At 42.2% G+C, this 17685-nt stretch overlaps 2 protein-coding genes across 2 annotated transcripts; one reads left to right on the forward strand and one right to left on the reverse strand.

Annotated features, from left to right (window-relative positions):
* Window positions 1-2136: 2136 nt before the first annotated feature.
* LOC143030464 (uncharacterized) lies at window positions 2137-3063 on the reverse strand. The gene has a single exon (XM_076193613.1). It carries the CDS (start codon window positions 3061-3063, stop codon window positions 2137-2139), a length of 927 nt encoding a protein of 308 aa, XP_076049728.1.
* A 7268-nt stretch (window positions 3064-10331) lies between these two features.
* Window positions 10332-14763, forward strand: LOC143030845 (uncharacterized). The gene is made up of 2 exons (XM_076194064.1): window positions 10332-10492; window positions 12374-14763. The coding sequence occupies exon 2, from the start codon at window positions 12638-12640 to the stop codon at window positions 13499-13501; it is 864 nt and encodes a 287-aa protein (XP_076050179.1). The 5' UTR covers window positions 10332-10492; window positions 12374-12637; the 3' UTR covers window positions 13502-14763.
* Window positions 14764-17685: the final 2922 nt, after the last annotated feature.

A 17685-nucleotide genomic window follows, 5' to 3' on the forward strand; every position in this document is an offset into this window, starting at 1 on the left:
CCAGTTCCCATCTCTGGAAAATAGTAATTACTATCAAGAAAGCAAGTAAAAAAACACATTCTGAGAGGGAAACACATCAACCAATATCACCTGACATAACAATGTGTTTACCATTCATACAAACCTAAACCAAATAGGAAACTATACAAGACCTATCAACTGATCACTTACCATTTAAAATCACCATAGAAATGAAAGATAAAACTCATGACCAAGAGGACATTCATGAACTACCAAAAGGTAAACTAACAAAAGTACTCAATAGACATTGAGCAAGAGCTAGAAGACTGAAATTGGCCAGTTCCCATATCTGGAAAATAGTAATTACTATCAAGAAAGCAAGTAAAAAAAAACACATTCCGAGAGGGAAAAAAAGAAAGAAAAAAAAATCAAACCCAACTTTACACATGAAATAGCCTCATTAGAAAAAAAAAGGACAGCTTAAAAAAGGAACACCTCACAGAACAAGAAAAATAACTTGAACTACAAAGTCGTAGAGCGACGGCTCTGCTTTCTCGCAAGCCCTGGTTCGAATCCGGGGACGACTGTTGGAATTATTTGATTGACATCTCCATCACTGGTGATTCTATTCATGTACTACAATGAGTTAATCAAGGAAACATACCAGCTTAACCAAGAGTTACGAGTTGGTCTTAGTTCTCTGTAAAATTAAGTTAGGATGGCAGTCAGCAGTCGACTTGGTTCCTCGGGAGTGAGATTAATTCCTAGGTTGGAGAGTTTTAGAGACCCAATAGCTCAGTGATGATCAGAAATTATATGCCACTTATTAACATACAACAAAATATGTGCGGGACCCTAGAGCTGTATGGGTCACGAGTAGCGGGCTGGAAAGGATGAACTGTCACAGTCCTAGATCTCTCCCAATGTATCTATCTTTGTAATATATTAGTATATAGCTTTTCTGAATAAATTACCAGAAGATGCCTAATGCATAGGCGAAACGTCGTAAAATGCTAGTTTTCCTACCCAATCATGGACTCGTTTGGAAGTATTGTATACCCTCTCCCTCCTTTAGAGAGAAAAGTTATTAGAAGATTAGAAAGTCTCAATAAGAAGATAACTAACGCCCAGTTTGCTGTGTTATTTAATAAGAAATGCATTGAAGAGAACCTGCTCCCTAAATTCACTTGTATGTGTGTATATATATATATATATATATATGTATATAATGTGCTTTATATATATATATATATATATATATATATATATATATATGTATGTATCTATGTATGTATATTGTAGTTGGGGAAGATAATTTACTTTTTCCGTCGAAATTCCGTTCCTGTGGCTGCTTCTGGGACAGTTTTTAACCCTCCTTGGGCACACACTACACGGTCCCTATGCTAGTTTCCCTACCGTCTAACTTCTAACACGACCCCCTTTTGTTGGGTTTCCCGCCTTCATCCACGCACACACTCATCCACACACCCGTGTACTTGTTATGTACTGTCACCCATATACCGACGCGCGGGCATATTCACCCTTCTGGGATCACCGCCCCCCGCCCCCCCGGGGAGTACCAACCGCTCTCCCCATCCGTGCCACATTCACACCACACACACCCTTAATGTCGAAATCAGCCTATTCTTCGTCTCTTTCATCTACTTCATAGTCCTGTAGCCACCTTGGAGGACGCGTGTCGCGACGGGGTCTCCTCGACACCGCTCCCTCATTTACCGTCACTCCGTGACTCTCCTCCTCGTCTCCTTCATTCACCACACGCCAAGACATGCCGCGGCACTCCCTCGACAGAGATGTTGTTCCGTGAATTCACCTCCGTTACTATTCCTCTCGTCCACTGTGACGTGCACTTCCTATCCTTTGGCCTCACCCATACCTCCTCCCCCACCTGCACTGAGGCGGGGCCTTCTTCAGCATTGGCCGGTAGCCCCGGCCCCATCTGGGGATATCGCAAATCGTATTCCCATTAAACTCCGATGACAAGATTCTTGTCATTTGGTCAAATAAAAAAAAAATCATAAAACACCAAAATGTTTGATCAAACACCAGAAAAATATGACGTCAGTCCTCGCTTCGCTCGCGAGCGAAGCGAGGACTGACGTCATATTTTTCTGGTGTTTGATCAAACATTTTGGTGTTTTATGATTTTTTGTTTTATTTGACCAAATGAGAAGACATCTTGTCACCGGAGTTTAATGGGTTAAACACGGCTCTTTGTGGAACCGAGTCTTCGTCTTGTTCTGACATGGGGGACATGTTATACCAGAAAACTGCCTCCATGGGTAGTATTAGTGCCCTCTCCGCGATGGACTTAATCGTACGATGGTGTCGTTCTACTATTCCATTTCCGCTTGGTCGGTAAGTAGCCCGGAAGAAGCGTCTCGTGTTCCACTTGTCCAATTTGTCTTTCAGCGCCTCCGACCGAAATGCTGTGCTATTATCCGTCAGGACTTCATCCACTGGGTCCCGTTCCAGAAATATCTCACTCATCACCCGTGCAATCTCTTCTCCAGTCTCCGCTTTCAGCTCTTGCCAGACGGCGAAGTGTCCCGGACCGCAGTCGAACATCGATAGGTACCTGCCTTGCCGATGGTGGGTTACATTAACCGCCAGCCTCCATTTTTCTCCCACACTAAGTTCCCCCGCTGAGTGCGGTCTGGGGGGCGGGGTCTGTTGACTGACATCAGACGCAGCTCTCACCGCCCACTGGACTTCTTCCCTCGATATATTCGGGTCAACCTTCCTTGCCAGGAACAATGACCTATCGACACCTAGGTGGTGAGTTCCATGTAATTCTTTCGCGCGAAGGGACCCTGCAGCGGACATGTCATGTTCTTCCTTCACTTTCTGCCAGCTTTTCTTCACTTTGGTTAGCGCATCTGCTTTGTTCATTCCCGACAACATCTCGCTCACTCTTATCTTCTTGCCGAACTCGTCTATTAACTTCCTCAGGATCCCAAGACGGCGCTTCACAAAGACCTCTGCAGCCCCCTTCGTGCGTACTCTCTTCTCAGCCGTCAGCACTGAGTTCATCCATCCCGCTACTGTGGCTGAGTCAGTCCTGATTTCGATCTCACGCATCCCCCATTTCAGTGCCAAATTGACTCCTTTTATGGCCACGTCCAACTCCGATACGTTGATGTGATGGCAGTCATCCTTTTTTCGCTACTACGCTTCATCTTCGACTACCACGCCCCCTATCTCCAAGACGGCGCCGGTTGCTATGCAGGTCGTGTCGTACCACACTACGCCTCGGCCCTGTTGGGGTGCGTTCCACTGTCCCCTCCCCGGATCATCATGCATCGTCCTCTGTACGACGTCACGTATCATCGTTAGCGTGCCCTCATTAATCTTCTCTCCCCAATTCTTCGACCCCGACCGCCTCTTAATGTAGCTGCACGCCACACGGAGCCAATCGGCGATCGGGTAGTGACCGACCAATTTGCCATACAGGGAGAAGAGCTCTCGTTTGCTCATTTCATCTGTAACGTTCGGGACATCGTTGCCTCTCCTGAACACCAGGTTTCCGGTCCCGTCCCTTTCCAGTCGCAGTCCCAACACTACTCCTTCCACCGGTTCCGGCTCCTTCGCTATTAATCCGTACCGAGCCAAATGTTCCACTACGTCCGACGCTGATTTTACGCTATCATCCACCAGTATGTAATCGAGGTACGAGTCAGTGCCCTTCTTCTTCATTTCAGTTTTCTCCAGCACTGTCTTCAGGATTCTCGCCATGATCCTCGGGGCCGAGCAGAGCCTAAACCCCAGTCTGGTTAAGCAATAAGTTCTACCTTTGTATTTCACTAGTTGATATTTCCATAGCTTCTTCGTCACGTGAATTTGTAGGTAAGCCGTCCGCAGGTCTACAATCGTGAACGCCCCCCTCATTCGGCGCCATCTGCGAAGGGTCTCGCTGCATACGTCTACAAAATATCGCCCGTATGACACCTCACAAACTGGTTCATCTCTCGGAAATCCAACACCGGTCGTACTTTGTTCTTGGCTGTACCTTTGCCATCAAGGGCAAGATTCCGCCCTCCACCGGTTCCTCCCAAGGACTCAAGAGTCCCTCATCAACCCACCGCTCCACTTCAAGGTCGAAGTTGTCCCTCACCCCCTCTGCGAGGGTCTGTGTGTAGTAATCGACTTTGTTCTTCAAAAGAGGTGAGCCTTCTTTCGGATACCACTCTACTTCCCATTTCTGGCCATCAAGTTCCCCCAGGAAATCTTCATCCTCAATCGAATCGTGTACGGTGCCACTCTCTCGACAGGGTCGAGCTTCGCGGTGGCACTGCCCTCCGCGACCCTCATTGCCATTCTTACCTCCACTTCCGGCCTCAGCCGGTCATCGTCCTCCCGAGTCGCGTATCGCTCCTATCCTCACTCGTCTGGCGATAAACACGACTTCTCCAAACTGGGCAACTGTATCCATTCCCGGCACCACGTCGATTTCCTCTATAATCGCTCCAATGACTATCACTCTTAGTCGAATCGGAATGCCCTCTACCATCATTTCAATTTCCTGGTCACCTTTGCACTTTGTCTCCCTCCCGTCGATCGTCATTAGAGCCACATCTCCCTGTCTGAATTCTTGAACCACGTCGGTCCTTACGACCGTGATTGAACAGCCGGAATCTATCAGCGTCTTCGCGCGTCTTCCTGTCAGCCAGACTTCCACGATCGGCATAAAGCTGAACGGCATCTTTACATTTCCTCGGCGGCCCCGTGCGTAGTGGCCACCGTTTTTCCGTTTTCCCTGATTGCAGTGTCGATACGTGTGTCCTGACTGACTGCATGTGTAACAGACGAGCTCCACCTCTTTACAGTCCCTCGCGAGGTGACCTAGTCGCCGACAATCGTAACAACCGACCCGAGACGGGCCCCGCCGTCCGCTATAGTCACCCCTGGGCTCCGCCGTTTTCCCCTCTCTCGCCGCGGCCTCCAACGGCCCTCTGTCCCTGCTCGGTCCCCTTCTCTTCTGTTCTTTGTCTTTATCCGCGGCCTTTCCCTTGCCGCAACCCCTACTGGGCCTCCGTCCTTAGTCCTCGTCAGGAGCCTAGCGCGGGTTATCAATTCGTCCATACTCGCCTTCGCCGGATTACTTATTTCATGCAGTCCATTAGATATGCGAAACGGTAAACCATTCACAAAACCATCCTCGCTAGCTTCTCTAAGCCGTCGTTCTCCTCGAAAGTCGCCAGGCTTGCTAATCTTCTGATTTCGTTGGCGAACACATCGACCTGTTCACCTGCCCACCGCATTCTTTGCAGATAACAAAACGCATCAAACGGGGTCTCACCAAACGCCTCCTTTAACATTTTCTTCACCTTTTCTGCTTCCGCTTGGTCATCGGCTGTCATCTCCAGATAGATGGCCAACGCGTCGTTCTCCAAATTTAGGGCAATATAACTCGCCACGTCTGTCACTCCCGTTAGCTTCGCGACCTACTCCGCCTTTGTAAGCCACCCGGTGACGTCTCTATTGCCGTCAAACGGCCTTAGGGTGATATTGTTCATCTTGAGTGGCTCCTTGGAGCTCGTGGGCGCGGTCGTCTCGGCGGCGCCTAGATAGCTTGTGGTTGGAAAAGGTGCTGAAATCCCGACCGTAGGGTTACTTCTGGATCGATCCTTAAAACCCACTAAACTCCGATGACAAAATTCTTGTCATTTGGTCCAATAAAACAAAAAATCATAAAACACCAAAATATTTTATCAAACACCAGAAAAAATATGACGTCAGTCCTCTGACGTCACATTTTTTCTGGTGTTTGATAAAACATTTTGGTATTTTATGATTTTTTGTTTTATTGGACCCAATGACAAGAATTTTGTCATCGGAGTTTAATGGGTTAACCCTCCTCTTGTACACACAGCACGATCCTTATACTAGTTTCCCTACCTTCTATCTTCTAACACGACCCCCTTTGTGGGTTTCCCTCGTTCCCCCACGCACACACACATCTACACACCCGTGGCTCTTGCTATGAACTGCCAACCATACCGACGCGCGGGCATTCCCCCTTCTGGGGTCACCGATCCACGCGCCCCTTGACTCCCCCCCCTCCCTGGGGGAGGCCAACCGCTCGTCCTCGTCGGCGCCACATTAACCATATTCACACCACATTTATATAAAACAAATGTGTATTATAAATGCTCCTTTGTAAAAGATGTAAGGGTTGCATACGCTTAGGCCCAGAGATCGTGAACACTCAATAGCAAGCTACATAAATCGTTAGTTCGTCCACATTTGGAATATGCTGTTTCTGTATGGTCACCGAATCTCATTAAAGACATTGACAGACTGGAAAAAGTATAACGGCGAGCCACAAAACTGATTCCAAATATCAAAAATAAGTCATACGAAAATCGACTAAAACATATGAATCTGTTTTCCCTAAAAAAGCGTAGACTCAGAGGTGACTTGATAGAGGTCTTTAAGATTCTAAAGGGAATTGACAACATCAAAAGTGACAAAATTTTCACATTGAATGAGAATCAGACAAGAAACAATGGTCTCAAACTGTCCGGAAATAGATTCAATTTGGAAGTAGGTAGAAACAACTTTGCCAACCGTGTAGTTAATGAATGGAATAAACTTCCTGCACAGGTAGTGCAATGTAGTTCAGTTCGAAGCTTTATGAATCATTTAGATAAACACCTAAGCAAGATGCTGTGATGATTATAATTTGTTTTATATTATCTGTTTTTGTTTTGTCATCATTTGTCTGTTTTATTTTCATTTATTATTAGTTCTATGTTAATTTATTATTATTTAGTATTTACCTGTTTGTTTATTATTTAACTATACATATGCATTTATTTATGAATTATATTTGTTTACATTATTATAGTTTTTATTCATTAATTTATCATTATTATGATTTTTTTCGCATCCGACCTAGATATGGATCAAAAGGTCTCCTGTCGGCATGCTCCGCCTTTGTAATCCTTTGAGAGGTGTGTAACATTACGTGAACTTTACTTGGACTATGGTGACGAGTGAATCCCGAGTGAGTTTGATGGTTTTATTATGGTTAGTGCGTGTGTCGACCTAGGCTGGGTCGGACGGTCAGGCTTCGAGGAAACCCGACCGCGAGGTTGACCGCGTGGCCTTGGGATGACCACCGCTGAGTTACAAGTACTGTAGAGAACTGCCTCTGGAGACCAAAACCTGTTTCTACACAACAAATAGATTCCTTGTCCATCCCATTTCTGCAGCGACGATACTATAAGCCAAAATGTCGCGTAGACGCACATGTGGGGGACTCTGTTCACCACATTACCCTCCTTCCCCTGCGAAGCGTGGAATCGTGATGTCCAAGCGGGGAGGCGGCCGTGGGTGACGTCAGTGGAAGCGGGAACTCCCTGAGGCGGCGCTGGCGGAAGCGGTGGCTTTCCTTAAGTAGCGACGTCGATCTGCGTCGATCGTGACGTTCATTGCGGGGAGGAGGCCGTGAGTGACGTCAGTGGAAGCGGGAATTCCTTGGAGGCGGCGCAGACAGCAGTGTTGGAAGCGGTGGCTCCCTGAAGTAGCGACGTCGATCTGCGTCGATCGTGACGTCCAGTGCGGGGAGGTTGCCGTGAGCGACGTCAGTGGAGGTGGAAACTCCCTGGAGGCGGCGCAGACAGCAGTGTTGGAAGCGGTGGCTTCCTTGAAGTAGCGACGTCAATCTGCAGCGATCGTGATGTCCATTGCGGGGGGAAGCGGTCGTGAGTGACGTCAGTGGAAGCGGGAACTCCCTGGAGGTGGTGCAGACAGCAATTTTGGAAGCGGTGACAGCCCCGGCGTAGTGACGTCGATCTGCGTCGATCGTGACGTCAAACGGGGAGGCGGTCGTGAATGACGTGCTGGGGCGGTGGTAACGATGGCTGTGGTAATGACCACAGCGGCGGTAGCTGCGATGGTTGTGAGTGTGGTGGGGTTGAAGAACGTCCAGAGAATCACACAGGTTGTTGATGAATTAGGTTCGGCCGAGGGCACTCGCGTCAAAACTCCCGGGGTCACCAATGAAACATTGCGCGAACGTTACTTGGACGAGGGAGTAAATGAAGCTCACGAGTGTTTGCTGGTTTTATTATGGTTAGTGCGAGTATCGACCTAGGCTGGGTCGGGGGGTCAGGCTCCGAGGAAACCCGACCGCGAGGTTGACCGCGTCGCCTTGGGATGAGCACCACTGAGTTACAAATACTGTGGAGAACTGCCTCTGGAGACCAAAACCTGGCTCCTTATATATATAGCCGGCGTACCGTAAAGTAGCTAAGGTCCCAGCCTCACCGAAACATGGCTCGGCACGGCTAAGGTTGTGTTTTCATGAGGATACAAATGCCTGTAGTCCAGGCGTAATATGGACTTAATTTACACAATAGTAATATAAGGCCGAAGACCATCTGTTTCAACACATATAAATTCCTTGTCCATCCCATTTCTGCAGCGAAACGATACTATAAGCCAAAATGTCGCGTAGACGCACATGTGGGGGACTCTGTTCCACAGGCGCATACGTTTAGAACCAGCGACCGTGAACACGGAAGGGAGAGGTGTATATTTAATTTTGTTTATGTATTGGTTGTCCGTGATGTAGATGTAATGTATTTTTTCTTTGTGATAACATAAGGACATAAGAATGAAGGAGACTGCAAGAGACCATAAGACCTACACTAGGCAGCTCCGTATCCATCACCACCTGTCATCACCATCCATAAAATTGTTTAATAGTTTCTTAAAACAACTGATAGTTTCAGTGCTTACTACATGGTTATTAAGTCTATTCTATTCGTTGACCACCCTATTAGTAAACTATTTTTTGCCTATTTCCTTCTTAAATCTAAACTTGTCCAGTTGAAATCCATTACTGCGAGTCCTGCCCATTTGTTTTAAAAAGATTACCTTGTTTGCATAAAGGAAGAGTTTGCCCTGATTAATCTGCCACGGACTGAATAAAGATCGAAAGTTAGCAGACGGTCTGCACAGCTAAGCTCTGCCATTCCAATTATTTGTTTAGTCCACCTGCGTTGCGTAGATTCCAGGAGCGTAAGGTCACCTAGGTATCCAGTGTTCCATACAGTGGTTCAAAATTCCAACAGTGGTCTGATGTGGGATTTAAACAGGGTGATCATGAAGTCCTTATCACGACAGTGTTTTTTTTTTTTTTTTTTTTAGTAAATTATTTGCTAGACCTGCTGTCTTCTTTACAGTTTTTTAAATATGACTATGAAATTTCAAGTTACAATCAACTGTGATACCCAAGTCTTTATGTGCAGTCTCAATAGAGAGAGCGGTGGTGTCCATTATATAATGATGCTGGGGACCTGGGTTGATGTCAGTTGAGCCTCTTTGGCAACGTAGTACAGCACACTTGTCCAGGTTGAAGCGCAGGCCCCAGGAGTCAGCAACTCTGTATACTGTATCTATGTCCCTCTGGCAGATTCCTATGTCTTCGGCTGAAGGGGAACTGGAGTCTCTTCGTAGCTTAAGGTAGATCTTCATATCATCCGCGAAGAATTTGCATTTTGAGTGGATATATGTTGGCAGGGAGTTAATGTACACTAGGAACAAGAGGGGGCCCAAGACTGAGCCCTGGGGGACCCCACTGAGGACATTTCTGGAGGAGCTGGTAAACCCTGAAACTGAGACTTGCATAGTATGACCAAGTAAAAAATCTATGATCCATGACAGCAATGGGCCGTGTACTCCCAATAGTCTCAGTTTGTCAATGAGTATAGAGTGGTTGACTATGTCAAAGGCTTTACTAAAATCGAAGAGCACAACATCGACTATGTATCCAGCATCCAGCCATGCAGTGGCATCATTATATACAAGTAGTAGTTGGTTGTCGACTGTTCTGCGTTGACGGAATCCGTATTGGTCATTTGAAAGAATACCGTTAGAGTCCAGAAAATTGTACAGTGCTTCAGAGATGAATCGTTCCAGTGTTTTGCAGCAGACAGATGTGAGACTGATAGGTCTGTAGTTAAGTGGAGTACAGCGGGAGCCCTTCTTGAAAATCGGAATGATGGTGGAATTTTTCTAGTCCATTGGTAGTTTTCCCACATGTTTGGTGTTGGAGAAGAGAGCTAATCTCTACAACTATTATTTATAGACTACATGAGTTCTAGGAGAACATGTCTGAAAAAGTGCACTAATTTGTCAAATTATGCAAAATATATAACCAGATCTATTTGCATATGCACTACATTTGTACAGAGACGGTAATGATAAGAAACATACAAATCACAAGAAAACATCAGGACGTCAATTTCATTCTTACAAATCGGGTATTCAAATAGAGTGGTCACCCCTTAAAACATGGGATTTTCTCTAGTAATTTCCAAATCACTTCTCAAGGTCGGAGTAAACAATATGAAGCAATTTCTGTTTCAATATTGATTAAAAACATCCAGCAATTCTTGAACTTCGTGAGACGCTTCTGATATCCAGAAGTGCAACAAAGAATTCATGCACAAGAAAAAGACGCACAGCTAATGCATGAGTAATTCTTCAGCACTGGGAGGTGGGCTAGCATGATTTTAGCTGTATTAACCTAATTGCATTTACTTATTTGTAGTATACAGGGGAGGAGCAACGCTTGTTGGGTCCCGTTCCATACTTTCCAGTCTATCATACCTAGTTCTAACTTAGTCCATATCCTTGATTTCCAATAATGAAATTCGGATTTGAATTCATGTATCGTTCCAGATCACACCTGGATGCATTAATGATAATGTAAGGCAACACTGAGAAAAGCCAAGGATTACACATGTTCTGGAAGGGTGTGAATTACAGGGGAATTAAATCTTGCTTCAGACTGAGATGTATACATTGCAACAAAACCCCTTTTTCAGAAAAAACAATAATCCCATAAAATATTAAGGCACAGTTTACACTAATGCACAAATGAAGATTGGAACCACATTTGTCCAAATTTGGTATGATTTACCATGATTTACATGGTTTATGCTAACCTAACCTAATGTAGTAGTATATTTTATCATGATTTGTCAATATCACCAGTGTCAAATATTTGGAATGTACACACACTCCGTAGAGTGTCAATACACACTATATCAAGGTTTACATGCTACGATAAATTGTAGCGATTTATTGTAATGAAAAGGTTCTTACAATTTGTCATTACTTGTAAACAGGAGATCATAGCGATTTATCGCTACGATCTCCTGATTACACGTAATGACAAATTGTAACATCCTTTTCATTACAATAAATCGCTACAATTTATCGTAGCATGTAAACCTTGCTTTAGTCAATACAAACTGAAACCAAGGATGAATCCATTGGTAACAGGACACTCATGTGTGTGTTTGGTGAGGGCTTTATTTGCCTGAATGAAATGAGCAATACTAATTAATGATGCAGTAGAATTTGAGCTGGCACAGAACTCTTCATGAAACACAAGTGAAGCCGTAGTCAAATAAGTAATTTGATCTCTGCTGTAGCAGTAAAGTATTGTCATGTTTGGGCTATGAAATTATGCTTTAAAACATGACACATAAGTGAATAGTTAATTTCATCCATATAGGACAATATGGTCAACTTGCATTATTGTCAGACATTCACTATAGGCTCATCATACATATTTAACATGGCTACTCATATTGGTATCCCTGCATGTGTTTGGTGGGGCTTCACTTACGATGAGTCAAGTGAACAGTAGAATCTCAGCTAGCACTGTAACACTTCACGAAATACAGGTGGAACCTTTGTTGAACAAGTAATTTGATAAATGTAGAAGTGTCATGATATTGTGTTTAGTTGATAAAATTATGCTTTAAAGCACTCTGCACAAATGACATACTTACCAACTGAGATTCCCATGTTGTTCACTGTGAAACTCATTGGACCCCACAGTAACAATATTGTTTTGAATGTGTGTATATGTAGCTTAGTGACACTATTTGATTTCCTAATTCATCAATAAATAATACAATCACATAGTTATACATTTAAAATAGTATTCAAAACAAAGTATTAGAGTTGGTGTTCCATAAATTGAGTAGTTTGAAGGTCTTGTTGAATAAAAGATGGACATCAACTTTTTAACTCATTATAAGATGTGGCAGCTTAGAGCAAACTTTGAGTTTGTGCTGTTAAGCTGTTATAGTGCTATTATGTCATGTAGTCACAGCTCTATTCCCATAGCCAAATTATAGGTCATTGGACTGTGGATGTGTTAAATTTTGAAATGTTAAGTATCCACTGCATGGATTTCAACTAAGTTTTCATGGATGCACAAAATCATTTGTGGCGAAATGTACATGATCATGATATTACATTTTTTTCCAAAGTTTAGGTGGTAATTGCATAACAAATGTTTAACTAGGTTATAGGTATAAGACCATATGTCTTGAAGTAACATTTTTTCTTTCTGTGACAGGAGAAGAATCTATCAAGATTTCAATGGAAATTATCTGCAGAGTTATGACCCAAACAGAAAGGAGTTATGTTTGTGAGTTATATGCTGTTATTTCACAAGTGTAGTCTCGAATTCCACCTTATGAGTCTTTGAAGTGTGACCTGTATGATGCAACTTTATTTGGAAAAATTACTCAGAAATGGTGTATAGTGGCCCACATAGGAGTTTTTCTGATGTGATGTATGTGTTGCAAATATTTCAAGGAAAACTCACTTAAGAGAAGACATGATGACCAACACAAAAGAGAAACCTTTCCAGTATGATGCAACTTTCATGCTAAATGGGGAAATGAATTATCATGACATGACCCACACAATAGAGAAGTCATTCCGGTGTGGCCTGTGTAATGAAGCTTTCACACACACAAGTAATCTCACACGGCATGTGAAGATTCACACTGGAGAGAAGCCTTTTCACTGTGGTATATGTGATGCAAGTTTCTCAAGAAAGAGTGATTTGAAACCACATATTATGACCCACACAGGAGAAAAACGTTTCCAGTGTGACCTGTGTGATGAAGGTTTCATTCACATGTTTTCTTTGAAAAGGCATATGATGACCCACACAGGAGAGAAACCTTTCCAGTGTGACCTGTGTGACAAAAAATTCTCAATAAAAAAAAATCTTGAAAATCATACGATAACCCACACGGGAGAGAGGCCTTTTCAGTGCAAGCTGTGTGAAGCAACTTTCTCTCTAAAGTTTAGGCTTAAACGGCATATGATGTCCCACACTGGAGAAAAGCCTTTTCGTTGTCACATTTGCAATGCAGCTTTTATAGAAAATAATGTACTGAAAGGACACATGATGTCTCACACTGGCGAGAAGCCTTTTGATTGTGATCTGTGCGATGCAGCGTTCTCAAGAAAGACTACATTGAAGCTGCATAGGATGACCCACACAGGAGAGAAGCCTTTCCATTGTGATTTGTGCAGTGCAGCTTTCTCAAGAAAAAGTAGTCTGAAAGGGCACATCATGTCCCATACAGGAGAGAAACCTTTCCACTGCGACCAGTGTGTTGCAGCTTTCTCATCAAAAAGTAATCTCAAAAGGCATATGATGACCCACGCAGGAGAACAGACTTTCTAGTTTGAGTGATGTGATGCAGCCTTCTCATAAAAAATCGATCTGGGAAAACATATGATGACTCCCACAAGAGAGGAACCTTTCCATTGTGACAAGTATGATGCAGCCTTCTCATGAAAAAGTAAAGCACTTCCAGTCTCACCTCTATGGGGCAGCTTTCTTGAATATACATCTGTAGGGCATTATGGTTCACATTTAAGAATCCTTTCCTGTATGATCTGTGTAATGTGACTTTCACGAAAAAGATCGTCTCACAAGGCATGCAGTGATCTACCTTGGTGACAAGTCTTTCACCTGCAAACTTTGTTAAGCAATATGCAGGAAAATTAATTTTGCACAAGAAACTATGTCACAACAATTGCTTGATTACAATTATGTTATAGAATTGCACATGATAAATTTGGTAGTGAAAAATCACCAGAGTAAGATGTTGGGTCATTCTGAAGTCATAGAAAAAAAAAAAAAAAAAATCACCTACAACATTAAGTTAAGAATAGAATTGGAATTAGAAGCAAATCTACCATTGGCATTTTGGTTATCAGGGATCATAGGTCCCTTTCCTTTTCTATGTACAGAAAGCCCACCTACATGTGGAATTATTTGCATGTGTTCAGTTACTATTTTGAGGAACTTAAATATAGTGTTGCCTCCACTATTTTCCTCGGAGCTTTTTAGCTTTGTAACCCCCTCCCCAACTTATAATGGGGAAAGCTCCTTTGGTTTATGCATGCATGTCACCAATTGAATAAGATACCCCAACTTGGTTCCTGATTTAAAACTATGAGCAAAGCAGGGGCTAGCTTCTATAAAACTACCCAGGCCCCTCAACCCTAAATTTGTTTGGGACAAGAAAGTCATCAAAATACCCTACAATGAGACCATATGTGCTTCTACTGCATTACTTCCAAAAAAAGATTAATCAGTGTTATCTACATGTACCTCAACAGCATATAGTAAATCTCCACCAAAGAGATGACAGCAGCTCATGTGTTTATAGATTATATTGGGGTGTAACAGGGAGAAAAACTACATTAAAAGACCACAAGCATTCAGTAAGACATATCCAAGATAGATCCACAGTGTTTCATCACATCAGTGATTTGAATCACTAAATGCACCAGGAAAATGCTGCCATGAGTTTTAGATTACAATGTAGTCCCAAAAGGAAATTAGTTTAAGCCTCTTAAAATGCCTCCTGAACTTTAACCTCTCAAAGGACAACATTTGTTTAATTCCATTTTATCCTTACAATTAGCAAATTAATCTCTAAAGTTATTTATTTATATATATATATATATATATATATATTATATATATATATATATATATATGTTTTTTATCCCACATACTGTCAGTCACCTGCAATATCTGACTGGGGGTACGTGACTTGAGTCTTCCCGAGTTCCTAAAATGTATATGTTCTCCTCATCACCTTTGGATCTGTTGAAGAGGACAACAGTAGTCATAATATACATACCCTACAGTTTTCTGCTTTTCTTTCCTACAAATAATTTTCTTAACATACTTTTTATGAATGTGTCATTACACTGTTCCATAATGTATATTATGTGACCACTCCCACAGTCCAATCAACATTGGAATTTAATTTTGTGAGCTTACAGCTCCAACCAACATGAGGAAACCACACTCTGTTGGTGAGGAAACTTTCACAGAAAAAAGAAAACAAATGATCTATAAAGCAGGATAGTGCATGATATGCAGCAAATTGATAATACATATATAATTCAACACCAAGACAATCTGAGAGTACTTTTAAACATACAAAGGTTAGAAATGGATACTTCAGACTGAGGGAGAGTATTCCGTAATGATCACATATATTACTTTAAAAAATATCATACAGTCTAAGTTCTTGTATGAAAAATTTTTACTGATGACCCCTTGTATGTTCCTGAATGGAATGCTTTGACAAAAAGATCATTTAGTTTTGTTGTACATTGAAATCCTCACCTCACCTTTCTCACTTGATGCCTGGTCGGCTAATCCCTGTCAGCTAGTTGGCTTTATTCCAATGATTTTCCTCCATTCCTCTCTGATGTCTTTCCTCTTCTTCCACCAATTGCAGATCTTCTCTTCTTTCCAATGTTTCTCTCACACCATCAATCCGTCATTTTCTGGGTCTACCTCGTGGTCTTGTTTTGGTTTCCATGTCAGTGCTTGTCTTGGCAGTCTCTCTTAGTTCATTCTCATTACATGTCCATGCCATCTAAGTATGTTTGTTTCTATGATTTCTATAATATCTGTTATCTCAAGTTTGTCCCTTATTTGTGCATTTCTGATTCTGTCTCTTTTTGTCACCCCTTTAATACTTCTTAATACTTTCATCTCTACTGCTGCTATTTTTAATTCTGTTTTAATTATTTGTGACCATGCTTTTGATCCACATATGAGTATTATACATTATGATTTTGCATTTATCTGGTATATTTTTGTCCTTAATATGTGGGTATAGTGAACCAAGGTTTTGGTTCAATTTATTGATTCTGTTATTAAATTCAATTTCTTGTTTGTTCTCATCAATCTTGACTCCCAAATATTTAGAATTTGTGGCCTATCTCAACCTTTCATTTCCAATTCTTATATTTAGTTGTTTATTTTCTCTACTGATTTTCATTAATTCTATTTTATGGACAGTAGAGGAAATAAACAACTAAAAATGAGTATTGGAGGTGAAAGGATGAGACAGTTCACAGATTCTAAGCATTTTGGATTCAAAATAAATGAAGAAAACAGACAAGAAATTGAAATTAATAACAGAATCAACAAATTTAACCAAAACCTCAGTGCACCATACAGAAGATTTTATATCAATTATTTGCTGCCTCAAGTTTCACTAAGTGGAAAACCTGGATTCCCACAGTAACAAGCAGCAGTCCTTGGAGCTTCCCATTGACCTCTCAGAGAAGAAACCTTGGATTGTTGTCTGTGTTGTATCAGTGTATTTACCTAATTGTAATACAGTGAGATCTCTCATTAAGGGACATTAGCTGTGTTTGCGGTGTTTTTGGTGCTGTTGTTTATTGCTGTGCAATCACTATTATGCCACCCAAAAACCACTCCAAATCAATGGATTATTCACATCATCAGACACCGTTACCCCCCCTTTTAGTCTGTTAATGAGAGGTAGTACTTTATATAGAAAAAGAGCAACACTCATTTGGTCCCATCTCCTACTCATCAATTTATCATCCCCAGCCTCATATTCATGTACAGTTCCAACTTATTCTATATCCTTAGTTTCCAATTAACAAATATTTATTTAAATTCATGTATTGTTCGAACTTGGGCTGTATCACCTTCTAAGTTATTCCAAGTATTTATGCATCTACAATGTGGAAAAACCGTATTTCTTCACATCCTTTTAGACCTGTGGTTTTTCTTAATTTGTTCCTTGACCTCTTAAAGACCTCCCATCCTTAATCAAGAGATCTCTTCTGTCAATACATTCTATCCCCTTTAGTGACCTGAATACTGTAATAATGTCACCTCTTTCTCTTTGATCTCTAAAAATTCAGACCCAGTGCTTTTAGTGTGTGTGTTTACCTAGTTGTATTTTGCAGGAGAAGAGCAAATGATCAACATAGATCCCAATTCGACTCAAAAGAGCCCAACCCTTCGGCTACTACACAAAACTGCCTGTCCTTTGCCAGAACCTAAGCCCCATAATGCACGACTGTGTTGAAGGTGTTAAACCATTAAACTCCGATGACAAGATTCTTGTCATCGGAGTTTAATGGGTTAATGTCGATCGAGTGGACGCAGCAGAGTGAAATATTGACATCCCAAGGCTCCGCATGTCTTTTGTTCTTCACCAAAATAACCACTGCAATCCATGATTATATAAGGACCAATATTGATGATAATAATAGTAACAATTACTTGTGATTGTAATAATATCTTTGAGATAGGGTGGCTAGCTTTTGAAAACTGGAATATGGGACACCTAAATTGGAGAGGTATGTGGACAATATGTACCGGCTATGTGAAGCACACAAAACAAGCTCACAGCTCCAGGATCTGCCTCATTGACTTGTACAGTTTTCTTCACTTGCTTTAAAGGGGTGAGTCTAAAATTCTTTGAACATATTTTGCAGTATGGTCCAGTTACCTTGTTCTTTTTGGGGATGAGCCACTGCTTAAAATCCTTATCATTCTGCCACTCTGCT

The sequence above is a fragment of the Oratosquilla oratoria genome, chromosome 12 (genome assembly GCF_046742065.1).
Source record: "Oratosquilla oratoria isolate Oo_2021 chromosome 12, ASM4674206v1, whole genome shotgun sequence".
Classification (NCBI taxonomy): Eukaryota; Metazoa; Arthropoda; class Malacostraca; order Stomatopoda; family Squillidae; genus Oratosquilla; species Oratosquilla oratoria.